Source organism: Pocillopora verrucosa, chromosome 14 (genome assembly GCF_036669915.1).
Source record: "Pocillopora verrucosa isolate sample1 chromosome 14, ASM3666991v2, whole genome shotgun sequence".
Classification (NCBI taxonomy): Eukaryota; Metazoa; Cnidaria; class Anthozoa; order Scleractinia; family Pocilloporidae; genus Pocillopora; species Pocillopora verrucosa.
In genome coordinates this window covers 3,358,393-3,372,270 of record NC_089325.1, presented here as the reverse complement: position 1 = coordinate 3,372,270, position 13,878 = coordinate 3,358,393, and the positions used below count along the sequence as shown (strand labels likewise).

General features: G+C 38.5%; 2 protein-coding genes across 3 annotated transcripts; one reads left to right on the top strand and one right to left on the bottom strand.

Moving 5' to 3' along the window:
- The first annotated feature begins 1,546 nt into the window (after nt 1–1,546).
- On the top strand, nt 1,547–7,511 carry LOC131769343 (cingulin). Of its 2 annotated transcripts, none has more exons than XM_059085066.2 (3): nt 1,547–1,681; nt 2,312–2,613; nt 5,192–7,511. In XM_059085066.2, the coding sequence occupies exons 2-3, from the start codon at nt 2,316–2,318 to the stop codon at nt 6,397–6,399; spliced, it is 1,506 nt and encodes a 501-aa protein (XP_058941049.2). In that variant the 5' UTR covers nt 1,547–1,681; nt 2,312–2,315; the 3' UTR covers nt 6,400–7,511. The 2 variants fall into 2 exon arrangements, with proteins under 2 accessions (XP_058941049.2, XP_058941048.2); XM_059085065.2 differs by having other exon boundaries at nt 1,560–1,681; nt 2,147–2,613.
- Nucleotides 7,512–8,394: 883 nt separating this feature from the next.
- Nucleotides 8,395–13,693, bottom strand: LOC131769372 (uncharacterized). Its single transcript, XM_059085095.2, has 3 exons — nt 13,447–13,693; nt 9,240–10,203; nt 8,395–8,945 (listed from the first exon to the last, which is right to left on the bottom strand). The coding sequence occupies exons 1-3, from the start codon at nt 13,573–13,575 to the stop codon at nt 8,623–8,625; spliced, it is 1,416 nt and encodes a 471-aa protein (XP_058941078.2). The 5' UTR covers nt 13,576–13,693; the 3' UTR covers nt 8,395–8,622.
- Nucleotides 13,694–13,878: the final 185 nt, after the last annotated feature.

Genomic DNA, 13,878 nt, shown 5'->3' with positions numbered 1-13,878 from the left:
CGTCATGCCTCATGTGGATTCCTGGTTCCATTAATCCAAATTCGTGAACAATCATTGATTCATTTCTTTTGAAATCACATCAGAATATTAGAGAGTAAATTTATGAAGAAATGTAAGATCGTTAATCGACTTCAGGACCATAACCTGTATTTGGTCTGTGGCGAAACTCATTGCTAATAGGAGTAACTTGTTATCAATCATAGTTGGTAGGCCGCGCGGTATATTTAAGACTGCTTTGTTGTTACCTTAAAAAAATTTATTGAACCTACTCTGCAAAATACAAATTGAACTTTTAAATTGGAATTTGATTGAATCTTCTCAAAAGACACTGGTGAAAGACACCTGGCCGATTGACTCCATGACGCAATTGCCATCTCATTTCTTGCTAGAATCAAGACCGATTGTTCGAGGGAGATGAGATAACTTTGCGGAAAATAGATAACTGCTCGATGTTAAACCGGATTCTCGGAACAACCAAGTGTAAGACTCAACCATGAGAATTAAAAGTCAGATCTTATTGTTCCTTTCAACCTTAGACTGGCGAGACAAGCACGAAAGAATTGTAAGAGTTCTTCTGGCAATGTAAAGAAACCAAATACCGAGCAGTTAACCAAGCTACTACTATTCGACAGCTTATTGAGAAGGACAGTGAGGTCTACGGTGTTGTGGTGTTGCTCAGTTTATAATTTGGTATTGCAAGGAAAAATTCCGACAATGCTGTATAGCGGTGTCCTGAAATCCTAATTTGTACGTTGTTTTTGTGGTTAAAGCTCCGGTGGCGGTGAAACAAAACTATTTGCGTTAATGCGGTTTCGGTGTCAAGTGGACCTTTGTGCAATAATCCATGACCCTTGTCGACCAAATCTGAAGCGAACTTAGCTCATCCTATTGGCAAAATTTCTGCAAAATGAGTGTTACTATGCCAAGGAGAATTTGAAACAAGGTTTGCGCACTCAGTCTGCATATTAAGAAAGAAAGATATGATATGTAAGCAAGGTGAACCCATCAAACGGTTCCAACCAAGGCGATCAGCAAAATTTTCGACTTAATTAATTCACAATACTTGAAAGTATGTTGTAAAGCTTTGTTACCTTTTCAGTTGTGTTTGTCAATCGTGTGACTGGGTATTCGGTGGATTCGGAGTTTCCTAAACTTTTCGTGCGGTACAGCCGGGCGGTTTTTTAGATAATTTTTGCGGTCTTGCGGTATTCAGAATTCTGTAACGACTCCTACTAAAAGCGTGACTTCGCTCCTTTTAAACGATTCAGAGTCACCGTAACTCAATATTTTTAATCTCTCAGCGTTTTCAAAGTGATATTCCTTTGAAAGAAAGTGAGAATGTATCTTTTTTATCCAATTCAAAAGCTTTTCTAGATAAGTTTGGGCATTCAAATTAATTATCGCCTTCCTAATTACTGTGCCTCTGGAAGCGCGGTTGACCTACCAATTTGGCGGCTCCGTTGGACGACTGCTCTATTATCACGTTAATCGTTAACAAATAAACACAATTTAAAATGCTAAGTGACTGCGGGAACGACTAACTTACTTTTACTTGCAGACGTAAACACAGAGAAGGATGTCTTATTCATTTGGGCATTTTGCCATCTATCCAAGGAAGTGGAGGAAAATTTAACTTATTGTTTCTCTGTTGAGCCATTTGAGTTTCAACATTCTTTGTTAGGTGAGTGCAGTTATCATTACTGTATTCACCGGATAAATTCCCCAGACTTGAGACTTGTTCGCTTACATTTAGCTTTTAGTCCAGACTTAAAATTGTCGGCAGGTATGGTCCTTCGAATTTTATCTTAGTAAGCCGGGCTTGAAAAAATGACAGCTCGTTTTGTTTTAGCAGAGGGTCATCTTGACGGCTTTTGTGCTGTATCTGAACTCCATAGTAAACCTCAAGTTAATTTAGTTATTTCAAAGCGAACTTACATCTCGGTGGAATAGGCACTCTTATATATTGACAATACGAGGACAGGGTATATTTTGTCCGACTTTAGCCTCAGAAGTAGGCAATGTTTCCCTTTTTGTAACATCGATTTCACTTCATAGCATTTTTTTTTTATATAAGGCTCAGTTCCTGAAATTGCCTGAGAAACTTCTATTTTTAACTAAAAACCTCACAACATTCCGGTCTTTCCAGATATCGTTTGCCAAAACAGAGATTGCAAGAGAATCACGTGTTTCTTGGTCACATCAAAGACTCGTGAGTTTACGAAACCGCGGTGTAATATTACGTCCTGCGCTACTGAGGGTCAAATATTTATCCTTCTGACTTATATCGGTTGTTTGGCCTTTCCCTTCCCAGCGAAATGGATGCTAGGGACTGCACTGTGTTAGAGCGACATTTCTCGAGACTTCAACAATGTCTCGAACCTTCAAAACTTTTACGTCATCTTGAAACAGTCGGTGTTATCGATGAAGACGACGTGGAGACCATTCGCGAAGAGAAAAAGAAAACGTCGAGGGAAAACCAAGTGACAGTGTTTGTTGACATTATTAAAAGACGAGAGAACGGCCTCAGACATTTACTTCAGGCTTTGTTGAAATCTAAAGTGCAAGATTTCTTGGCGAGAGAGCTTCTTGAAGATGATGTCTATGATGAAGAAGGTAAATACGTTGTACTGTTAAACTTACATTTATTGACAGTATTTCTGTCTGCTTTTTCACAGCTGCGTTGCGTTACTTTTTTCTAATTGCCTTTTTGTTTCTAAATCTGGAAATTATCCTACTTTATTTCTAAAACGTGACTCGGACTTCAAGTGAAAATTGAATGCTAGTACATTATGAACTACAAAAGCAGCTGTTTCATCTTTATATTTCTCTCCTGTTTACTTGCTCTTATCAATATTGGCTTTGTACGAGAATTTAAATAGATTCGGCTTGCAAGCTGCGTGTTGAAACTTGTGGTGAAGCCCAACTTGAATCACTTCATCGTCGGCAATTATTAGCACTCATATTCCAAGTCCTTTCAATGACTGTGTATATTCCACTGCAAAATCGGCATAAATTAACTCTATCCGGAGATATCGTGTAAGTTGCGCGTTCTGGGTTCATGTTATGACTATCAGACGAGAATCGGAGCAGATATTTCGTCGATCTTTCTATTAACCGCTTGATGTTGTGGACCACTTCCTTAACCCCTCACAACAATCAGAGCTTAGCACTTATTTTTTTAAATCCACATTTAAGTTTGCGATAATATAAAGCTGGTTAATTCGTATTCCATTGATAACACACCTCCATTAGCGGGAACGACATTGCACATAATAACATGTCATCTTTGATTAGATCCCTCAATTTTAACCTCTGAATAATTTTTAAAAAATTTGTATATACGCGTGACTATGAGACCGATATATAAAGAAAGAGTTCACGTTAACACTCGTCAGTAACCAAGCATAAGCCAGCTTTGATGCGGGGTGAGTTTCTGATGAAACCGTAATGTAAAGTTAACGATGTGTCGGTGGGGGGTTATTACATGATAACTTGTTATTGTCAACTGAGTCGATAATGCAAGGCGAGTTGGCCCAATTTTTTTTTCTAACAAAAGAGTTTCTAATTAAAACCCAGTGTTTCCAACGTTCGCTATTCGTCAGTGCAAAAGAACACGGGAAAGGGTCGAAACTTCAGCCTTCTAAAAAACTTCTGTGGCCAATTCAAATTATCAACACAGTTGATAAAACCATGTTATAAGCCAGCCTAATCGTGTTAAGGTCATAGTAGCCTAAAGCGGCCTGTCAATAATGAGTTCACTTGTCAGCGTTTGTTCGTCGAGATCTGAAGCACGCGGAAAGTTTGGAGACCACGAAAGATGCGTAAGAGTTGCTGGAGGCGTAGCCAAGAGCAATCCTAGTTTCTTAAGTGCTCTTCACTCTTCTCAAGTGCTACATATTTCGATGGACACACAGCTCACGTATGAACTAATTGTTTAAAAATTTTAGAATTTTTTTTTTCATATATTAATATTTATTGTCACAATCTTTGGTAAATCTTTATCAATCGTCTGTTTTTTAAAAAGAAGCTCTGATGAAGAAAAAATTTGTTGACAACCCCATTACTAACCTGAGAAAGAAATAAGTAGATGCTCTTTTGGTTTTCCTCATAAACCAAGATTTCATTTAATTTTTCACTCGTGTATAACATTACTTGAAGACCGGATTTTAAGTAAAAACATGTGCAGATTCTGCCGGATCGCTAGATTATAGCGTTCTACCCGAAAACTGTGGATAAAAGGCTGTACAGGAATGACCAAGAAATCTCTTTCTCTCAAAAGATTTATTCTAGGAAGTCCTAGAAGTCCCGCCAGAAGCGAAAAACGTACGAGTTTCTCCGGTTTATGGAGCCCACGCATTATATTCACCATGCCGAAATCGCCGTTTGACTTTATGGTCAGAAGATTGCTTAACGCTGTGTTGAAATTTCTGAAAGGTCCTAAATTTTACACAAAATCCTTTACGAAAATATAAACAATTATTTAACAGGCCAAATAATTTTCCAAATGTCGCACAAGCCTCACCTGATCACCTGATCACCCATAACCCTGATTGCTCTCAGGGTTATGGCTAAAAGTCAGGCTTTTTAACTCGAAACGGCCGCTTTCGTCGATATTGGGGCTTAGATGAACATTATTTTCTAGCTCGAGTATCATTTTAACTTTTCTTCAGAGCTCCAAAAGGTCAATTTCGACTTGGAAGGGATTGAAAAAGCGTGTAGAAATTTTTAAAACACACAACTCAAATAGACGGGTAATTTGCAGCAAAATACAACTGCATATGCCACGTTGGGAGCGCAATGCCTTACGTACGATATGAGAGAGATTTAGACTATGGTGGCTTAATTAACAAATAGAGAATCCTTGACTGTGCTTTTTTCTGCTGTAAAGAACCGAGAAAGCGGCTTGAGCACTTAAGAAGTGTAGGGAGAAACACGAGACGTAGTAAAACAAATAACATAATCAATCAAGCCCTCCGCTCAGGAGTTATGAATTTCACCGTAGTCGTTCTCTGACCTCTCAGTCGGGTGGGGGCAGGGAAAAGAGGAGGATGCTGAAGAAGGTATAAAGTGTGAGTTGACATAAATGTATGAATGAGGTGATTGGAAGGAGAATTATTTAGGTTACCCACGGCAGTGATTTCAGTTTCTAACATGTATACTTGATACACATCCAATTGATTTAATTTTTCAGAAATCAGCAGTATATTGATGGAACTGGAAAACGACTTGGATGAGACTCAATCCTTGAAATTGAGCCTTATTGAAGAACAAAAACGGCACAAAAACACCAAGAGGGAGTTGGAGGAGATCAGGCGAAGCTCCATCGTGTTCAGTGACTCTAGCAGCTCGGGTCTATTCGCTGATTATGATTCTGCTCCGAGCGACGGCGAGGAATTTTGCGACTACTCGACCAGAGAGGGGATTGAAAACATGCCAAGTCTGAATGAAGACCATTCCGCATCGATTTTTGATCAAGATCAGACTAAGTTCCAAGACCCGGTATCTCAATCAGCAGCGATAAATGACGATTTAGAATGGGAGCATGAAGATGGCTGGCGAAAGTTTGGGAGCCTTGATAACCTAAACTCTCTGACTCGAAAAAATTCTGAAGGAGGTTCGACTATTAAGCTGCGGAAAAGCTCCTCCATGGGAAAATTGAACAGTGATGGTCGAGGGAGGTACGTGGACGAACGTAGACGCTCTGGACATGCTAGGTGGTGCAGCGACGAGAGCCTTGAGGGCAGCAGAAAATTGTCAAATTCGCTACACAGACGACCAAGCGACGATGGAAAAATGGACCTCCTTGAGAGCAAAGTGGCTCTTCTGGAAAAAAGGCTTCGAGATGAGCAGCGGAAGCGCCAGATTTCCGAAAATGAAGTTGCCAAGTTGCAAGTAGAGAAGGAGAATCTGTTCGAGGAACTCGAAGATACTCGAGACCAGCTACATGTAAGACTCAGCCAACTGAATCTGTTCTGCGCTGATGACGATTGCTATGAAGGAGAGCTACATTTCGAGCAAAGTGAAAATGTCGACGATTTTTCAGAGGTACGAAAGGTGAACTATGAAACTAGTTCCATGGAAAGACCTATCCAAGCGCCAACCGGAATTGCGGAGACCGCTTCCCGTAGCAGCTCACCCGGCGTTGATAAGCTTCGTACCCAGTCTGAGCAAATGAGAAGAACACGTCTGACGGGAAGTTGGAGAACAGTGAATGCTCAGTTTTACGAGCTGGACGAATACGATGATGAGATTAAGGTCGAAATGGATTCAAGTAATATTATGGACACATTGCGCAGACTCAAAACGCACAATAACTGTTTGTATAACGATATATTGTATGAAAGAGATGAGCTTAAGAGTCTGAGAAAAAGAGCGTCAAGACTAGAATCACTCAAATGATTAAGATGTAGTATTCAAGTAGGAATGCATAAACTTCGCCTGCTTGCCTGTCACCAACGACAGAGTAACCATCTGTAGACTGAAAGCGAATTCCTCAGATGAAGTGAAAAACGATTATGATTTAAAGAACACTAAACAATGTCCGCTTATACCAAGCAAACGATTCGGTATTCCATTTTTAAATCCGAGCTAGGAAGTTAAAAAAGTAAAATTTCTCAGTCGATTAGTTACGAACAGTTCCCAGTCAAGCAATTCAATCTTAAGAAATTGTATTTGATCACCTGATTATTTATCAACTTTCTGGTGGTACTCGTAAAAGAAAAGGATATTTCACTACTCCAGCTTTGATTTTTCATTTTCGGTTGTTTAAGTTCCTGAGGACAAAAATTATTGGCATAAATCTTTAAAGATGAGTTTTTTTTCATTCAATCTTGAGTTAAAGGGCTTGTGTTAGAATGAGACAAGAAATGTGAGTACATAATTATATTTATTTTATCTAGAGACTTTTTTCGCTCAAAAACTCAGGTTAGGTGTCTCTATGAATTGTAATGTGTAAGACTTGGCTAAAAACAGCAATGTCGTGGAATTCGTGTTTTTGTTATTGTTTTTTGTTTTCTGTCGAAATGAAAAATACCAAAAGGAAGGACATTCAGCGAAAAGTACCAAGATATGAAATGGTGGGGGGGGGGGGGGTGGGTGGGTCAGTTAGTAGACTTGGAAATGATGCTTATTTGCGTGTGAATGCAAATTCATTTTTAACTGTAACACACACCCCTACAGCCTTTTTCGGAGACAGAGGCTTGCGGCTTCTGAGAATTGGCTTACAGCAAATGACGAGCATTCAAAATTTCGTCCACAAAAGTTTATTTTTCTCATTATTTTTTTATTATTATTATTATTCAAAGACCTTATATTAAATAGCACTCGACTTCATGCTTCCACTAAGGAGTTAGCAATAGTTAAAATACAACAAATAGATACGGCGCTATCAAGCCAATACCAAAAATTAATGTTTACATTTATCAGTTAAATAGTTTTTACAGATTCCTCACAATACCGTAATGCGTTCTTTTTGCGAAGAAAATAATTAATGAACCTTGATCTTTCACTGTTTAAATTATATCGGTGATAAATATCCCCTGTAATCCTTTTTGCTGTGTTGTTGTTTGTTTGTTTACGTGTTTGTTTCTCACAATATATGTACCAAAGTAAACTGATAAAGCTTCCAGCATTACAACACTACCCTCGTAAAGTATAAAAAACCCCTAATCCGAGGGGTGATTGCAGAATCCTAAGCATTGAACTACATTTAATGATAGAAAACTATTATAAATACTTATTGACGAACGTGTATTTAAATTCTTTCCCTAAAACACACCAAAAGAAAATAGCTTCTATCAATTTCTTACCATATGTTGACAATACCTGGACACTGAACTATTCTAGGAAACCTCTCTACATCTTGGCTCTACATTTCAAACCATAGGCCGTGTTCTACAAACATTAAAACAACAACAACAACAGCCTAAATAACAGTTGAGTAAAGAATTTATACAGAACGGATGAACTGTCACATGTTTCTGCTATGGAACGTCATTTCTCATGGTGTCCTACAGTGTTTAGTTTTGTTTGTTTATATGCTTGTTTGTTTCTCACAATACATATACCAGTGTATACTGATAATGCTTCTAGCGTTACAACGCTACTCTCGTAAACTATTAAAAAAAACCCGTAATCTGAAGGGGGTGATTGCAGAATCCTAAGCATTTAACTACATTAAATGATGGAAAACTATGGTAAATACGTATTGACAAATGCTTCTTTAAATTCTTTCCCCAAAACTCACTAAAAGAAAACAGCTGCTATCAATTCCTTACTATATGTTGACAATGCCTGGACACTGAACAATTCTAAGAAACCTGTCTACATCTTGGTTCTACATTTCAAACCATGGGCCGTGTTCTACAAACATAAAAACAACAACAACAACGACAACAACCTAAATAACATTTTAGTAAAAAATATACACAGAACGGGTGAACTGTCACGCTTTTCTACTATGGAACGTCATTTCTTATGGTGTCCTACAGTGTTTAGTTTTGCCTGTTTACATATCAAAAGGGCTGCATCAAAAAATCATTCTCAATCATTCCTGTCTAAAAATGTTTTCGTATACTCACATGCACAGAGCACGAGTTAACAATCTTTGCGAAAGTCTTTAAGCTAATGAAATTTCATCGTTTTTTTCAGGTACGGCCTCAATCCCTGTGCGATATCATTCCTTCCAATCTTCTCCAGGTTATTGATAACATGATAGAGAGGTAAATCGGGGTGTGTCGCCTTCAAATGGTCCATTAACTCATGAGAGGGACTACCGTTACGTTGGAACGCATTTTTCAAAGATCTCACGATTGTGGATGGAATGTTGTACCGGAAAGCTAGTCTTTCAAAGTTCCATCGGCCTCTTTGCATGGTTTCAAGCTCATCACACATCAAGTCGAACACGTCATGGTGATTTTCTTCCAGATTTTCGAGGGTCACATCCTCTAGAAGAAATCCAGTTTGGTGATGATTATTTTAATTGCTCAAACCGAAACAACCCTATTTCCAATAACTACAGTTCCCATAACGAAATACCCTACCAAATCTGATAAGGGTGACATTTGAGCAATAGGGAACTATGCTATGTTTTCATAAAATGAAAAAATCGAGTCTAAACTGCTAAAACCCTGTTCACATTCTCTCGTCTAAACGCACTTATTTACAAATGAGAGCGCGAGGAGTTTTTGAGATATTTCATAAAATGAAATTCAGTAATCAACGACTACCGCTGAACTTACCTGGGCTAACTGCGTATTCAACATGTGCAGGCGCGTCGGACCGTGAAGGCGGTAACGATGCTGAATCTTGAGATTGTGGTATTGGAAGCCCACTTCCATCGGACGACTCACACCAGTTGTGAAGAAGTGTCATTGATCCACTTGATTGAATAAAAACGGGATGCAGAGAAGGTGATATGGATTCATTGGATTGTGAAGCTGCCTTGATTTTGGGAGAAATTTTTTCAATACTCGTCGATTCCTGCTCCCCGGAAGGCTTCAGTGTATTTCTTGGTCTGCCGCATTTCGTAATAACGATCGCGACGAAAATTCCAAAAGAAACTACGACTGCAACTGCAAGCAGAATTATTCCGATCTTTCCTATGTCTGTCGGCGCGTCGTTATCAACCACCTGAGTTGACATTATTGACGACTTAGTTTCTTTCAGGACAATTGAACTTGTTGGTTGATGTGTTGACACAATGCTTGGAGGAGGCGTGGGTTTTGTCAGTCTGAGCGTTGATTTGGTGGACCTGATTTGTTTGTTGCACGGTGTGGACCGAACTTTGCACTTGTGTTTGTAACTACTGCATTCGCTTTCAACTAAGTCTTTTTCATCTCCACAACACTCTGAACAAGGGTCACATGAAAACGACAAAGGTTTATAGTAATATCCTTCTTTGCACCTGCTACACTTGCTGTTTGACTGAAGGGTGCAGTTCTTCAATATTGCTTTCCCTGTCGAGCATACCGTGCAGGGCTTGCAATGAGCCTTGTCGTATTTGTCAGAGTATGTTTTGCCAAGATGACATGGAACACAGTGAATATCGGTCCAATTTTCAATTTTGGTTCCACATGGTACCGAAGGCTCTGATCCAGCCGGACAGGAGGGGCAGTCCAAGCATTGATATCCTGCCTTTCCAGCGGCGTTGGTCCAAATTATTTGTTCCGGTTTACACAAGAAATTTGCTCCAATGGGACAAACCTATTGACGAAAGAATGACACATTGTGAAAAAAGCTTGTTTTTGCATTCGATTACCAAAATCTCCTGCTTGTTTTAGTTTAATGAGCTGATAAATAATGTTGCAGTTGAAGACGAATTAAGACATTTATTCCATCCATTTTGAAATCACTGGTAAGCCATGACTGACTTTGAGCAGTACTATTTGTTCACAAATCGCACCATATTTTGCTCTAAATAGCATCTTTTTCCCAATAAATGAAAAAGCAGCTAAAACAAAATAACTAATCAAATTATAGGAAAATGAAAGACAAAGATACCATTGCGGGGCGAATGTTAGCAAATTTTGTCCTAAAAATTAACAACAAAAAACCCTGTATTTGGCCGATTGAATTTTGCAATTTCCAAATGAATGTAATGAAGTGATAATCAAGGTATGTGTCGCGCAATTTGATCAGAAATCGTACTTGTGAATTAAAATTTCACGCGTATAATTCTAGACCTAATAATATACATGGAAAAATTACTCAGTTCTGATTGGTTAAGATAAATGCAGTTTTCAGGTAATTCAGTGCAGAAGAGTTAATTCAGTGCAGAAGAGGGTTGATTCAGTGCAAAGAAAGTAACAAATCAGACATTCTGATCGGTCAATAATCAAAGAAACTCACAGACAGCACATCAAATGCGAGCCTTGGATGTCGGAACAAAATTTGAAAATTTTAAAATTTGCGAGCGAAACAATGGCCGGCGTTTTAGGTAGGTTTTCTTTCGTCACCGCGGCTGAAAAACAGCTCAAACAACGAAAACACTGCAATAAGCACTGCTTTTTGGTTGTCGGTTTGGAAAAAGTGGCGTTTAGAGAAGGGAATTGCCAAGGAAATCGAAAATTACGAACCGACCCAGCTTAACACTTTGCTCGAGCGATCCAACGCCGAAATTAAAAACAAACATGATTAAACCTCAGAAAAGACGATTCCATTTCATCGAAAGTGATTCGGACACAGACTGAACAATTCCTTGAACTGTTTAGCCGGACTTTGAACTATTTTGCGCCTTAACGATGTGAAGATATTATTGTTTTGATCGTACGCGGTTGTTTTGACCGAAAGCACGGTTTGAATAAATTATTTTTGCACTTGATGCGCTCGCTTTGCATATGCTCAATTATGATAAGCCATCTCGTATTTTTCCACGTAATCACATCATTTTTCTTGTGCAATTTGTAATAAACAAGCACTTGTTAATTTTTCAAAGATCACAAATTTGTTAGCCTTTAAAAAAATTTACTCGTGCTTATTTATTGCTAATTGCACTCGAAATCATGTGATTACCTATACAAATTGCACTCTACTCAGTCCAATTACCATTATTAATCTAACGGTGTGATTTCATCATATGGTAAAAAAGTTTATTACCTGAGTTAAAACGTTTCCTGGACACATTTCCTTTTTTAGGGATAGGTCTACATTTTTCATCAATGATGTTCAAGAACGCTGGAATCACGTAAAATGTGGTACATCAGTTGTGTTCTTTTTACGAAGTATGACTCTCCCTAGATATTGTGGATATGAAAACTTCATTCCATAAGAAAAGGAATTGATTTGATCTTCTAATTTATTTGAACGAGGAGCAAACTCAGCCTGACCTACGTTCATGTGGAATTTTCTATCAACTCACTCACTCTTAGTGAAATTGTATAATATGGTCTATAAAGTTTGAATTTGTATCGTATCCCTTACATTTTCATAAACTATTTGTGATAGAAGGTACATTGGTCGGTTGACACCTGTACATCAATGTTGAATTGCATGATGGGAGGTAAATGAAAAACAAATTGAAGTACTTTGACCTTTTGTTATGAAATCACTTGAGTAGGCAAATTGACACCTGCTGTCACATTCGGTTATGTGAATAATTTTAGGTATTTTTTTGAGAACGCCAGAAACACACAACTTTCAGTGTACTTTATTTAAGCTCACATGATATCAATGCAATAGTTAATGCTCCATACAGACCATTGAAATGAGGAATTACTTATTACCTAGTTTTGAAAACTGAAAGTTTCAGGCGTCAGAAATTTATCAGGGAGTGTTTTCAGGAAATCCGTTTACTGTAGACAGACGATATCATGGCTTTCCAAATTACGTCATTAGTTGTGGTTGATTTTGGCATCAACGAAAAACAGCCTTCTAGTGTATTAAGATGAAACTCTATCAAAAATGAATTTCCCAGTTGAATCTTTTTGACTGAATTATTTGCCGGTGTTCCGTTGTGAAAATGGTGTGACCACCAAATAGCAAGTGTACGTATAAAACGGCTCACATCCAACGATTCACCACTATTTTTGTCACGAAGCTTCGTGCTTTAGTCAGTAAAGCAAACAACGTAAAGAAAGAAACCTTCGCCAAAGGCACATCTCCGTTCTTTACTCTACTCACTCATTAAGTTGACGACCAAATTCGAGAGGCAGACTGCGTTTACAGTTTTTGTTAGATTTGATAAACTTGCCGAACAAGCCAAAATGAACGATGGTAAATTGAGTCGTTAAGCCCCTTTCACGAGTTAATAACAAGGGTCACACATGAGTCAAAATACCCTATCGAAGTATGAAAATATTACCTTTTGTCGTCATTTCAGTCGTAAGCCATTCGATTCGGCCTAGACAGCGCACAACCGGTCGTTATGTATAACAGTCAGTTACGGCGCAGATGATCATTTTCCTTAAAAGTTCGTAGAGTCGAAAGGTACACCACGAGCAGCTTTTGGTTACAGAATTCAAAATTTTCGAGCACACCGTAATGAAAACTAGAGCGACGACAGAGAAGGAACCTGGTAAGCTATATTGCATTAAAATGACATACATTTAAGACAAACTACAGCAAGTAGATATTAAACTCCAGTAAGTGTCCCAAGATTAATCCCTTTTGCCATTCAACGTGGCTCTCAATTAGATGATTATGAACGAAAATCACCTCTTATGAAAACATATAGAAGGACAAGCATCGACATTTAATCAAACAAATTCGAAATAAAACCATAGTCTAACGAAAACAGTACAATTTACCAGTTCCAGCGGCCCGGAATGGAATTATGTGGCGAAGCACTATTTCCCGTGATCTATGATGTGATGAGTAAGCACAAATAGGCCATCCCTAAATAATATTTTGAAAATTCGCTTCGAAAGTGCAAACTACAAAACGTTCCATAGAACCGTGGTCTCTGAGTTAATTGTCTAATAAGATAAAGCTTATGATCCATGTACTCACCAGCATAAAGAGCCACAGCACAGCAACGATGTCCTTTCTTGTCATCATGGTACAGAAAGAGTGGTGCAATCCTGTCGAAGTAAACTTCGTTGAGCTTAGTTCCAGTAGACGAGAGGATTGTTGTCCCATCTGCACAGTACTTGCCTGCAGAAAGCTCCCTTTAGTTCAGCGATTTTTACCAAGTAAACGGCACTGGACCAATTTCGGAACACTATAAAAGCACTTGAATATTAGATGGCTACTAGCTACTGAGTAAAGCTTATAACGTGCTGATATAAGCTTAAAAATGCCATACCAGACGAACATTGTCTGGGTTTTTCCCCTAAGGAAATGTAAGGAACCGATTAGTTTTCAGCACGTCACTAAAAGTGATACTCGTTTCGTCACGAAATCTAAAGCACCCACGAATTGCGCTGGCGCCAAAAAAAGCTT

Excerpts from the sequence above, each read along its gene's own strand:
- LOC131769343 (XM_059085066.2), top strand. The coding sequence starts at position 2,316 with ATGGATGCTAGGGACTGCACTGTGTTAGAGCGACATTTCTCGAGACTT. Across the intron at positions 2,614-5,191 it reads TGATGTCTATGATGAAGAAG|AAATCAGCAGTATATTGATG; the intron begins GTAAATACGTTG and ends TTAATTTTTCAG.
- LOC131769372 (XM_059085095.2), bottom strand. The coding sequence starts at position 13,575 with ATGGGACAACAATCCTCTCGTCTACTGGAACTAAGCTCAACGAAGTTT. Across the intron at positions 10,204-13,446 it reads TGCTGTGGCTCTTTATGCTG|GTTTGTCCCATTGGAGCAAA; the intron begins GTGAGTACATGG and ends TTTCGTCAATAG. Across the intron at positions 8,946-9,239 it reads TGAATACGCAGTTAGCCCAG|AGGATGTGACCCTCGAAAAT; the intron begins GTAAGTTCAGCG and ends GATTTCTTCTAG.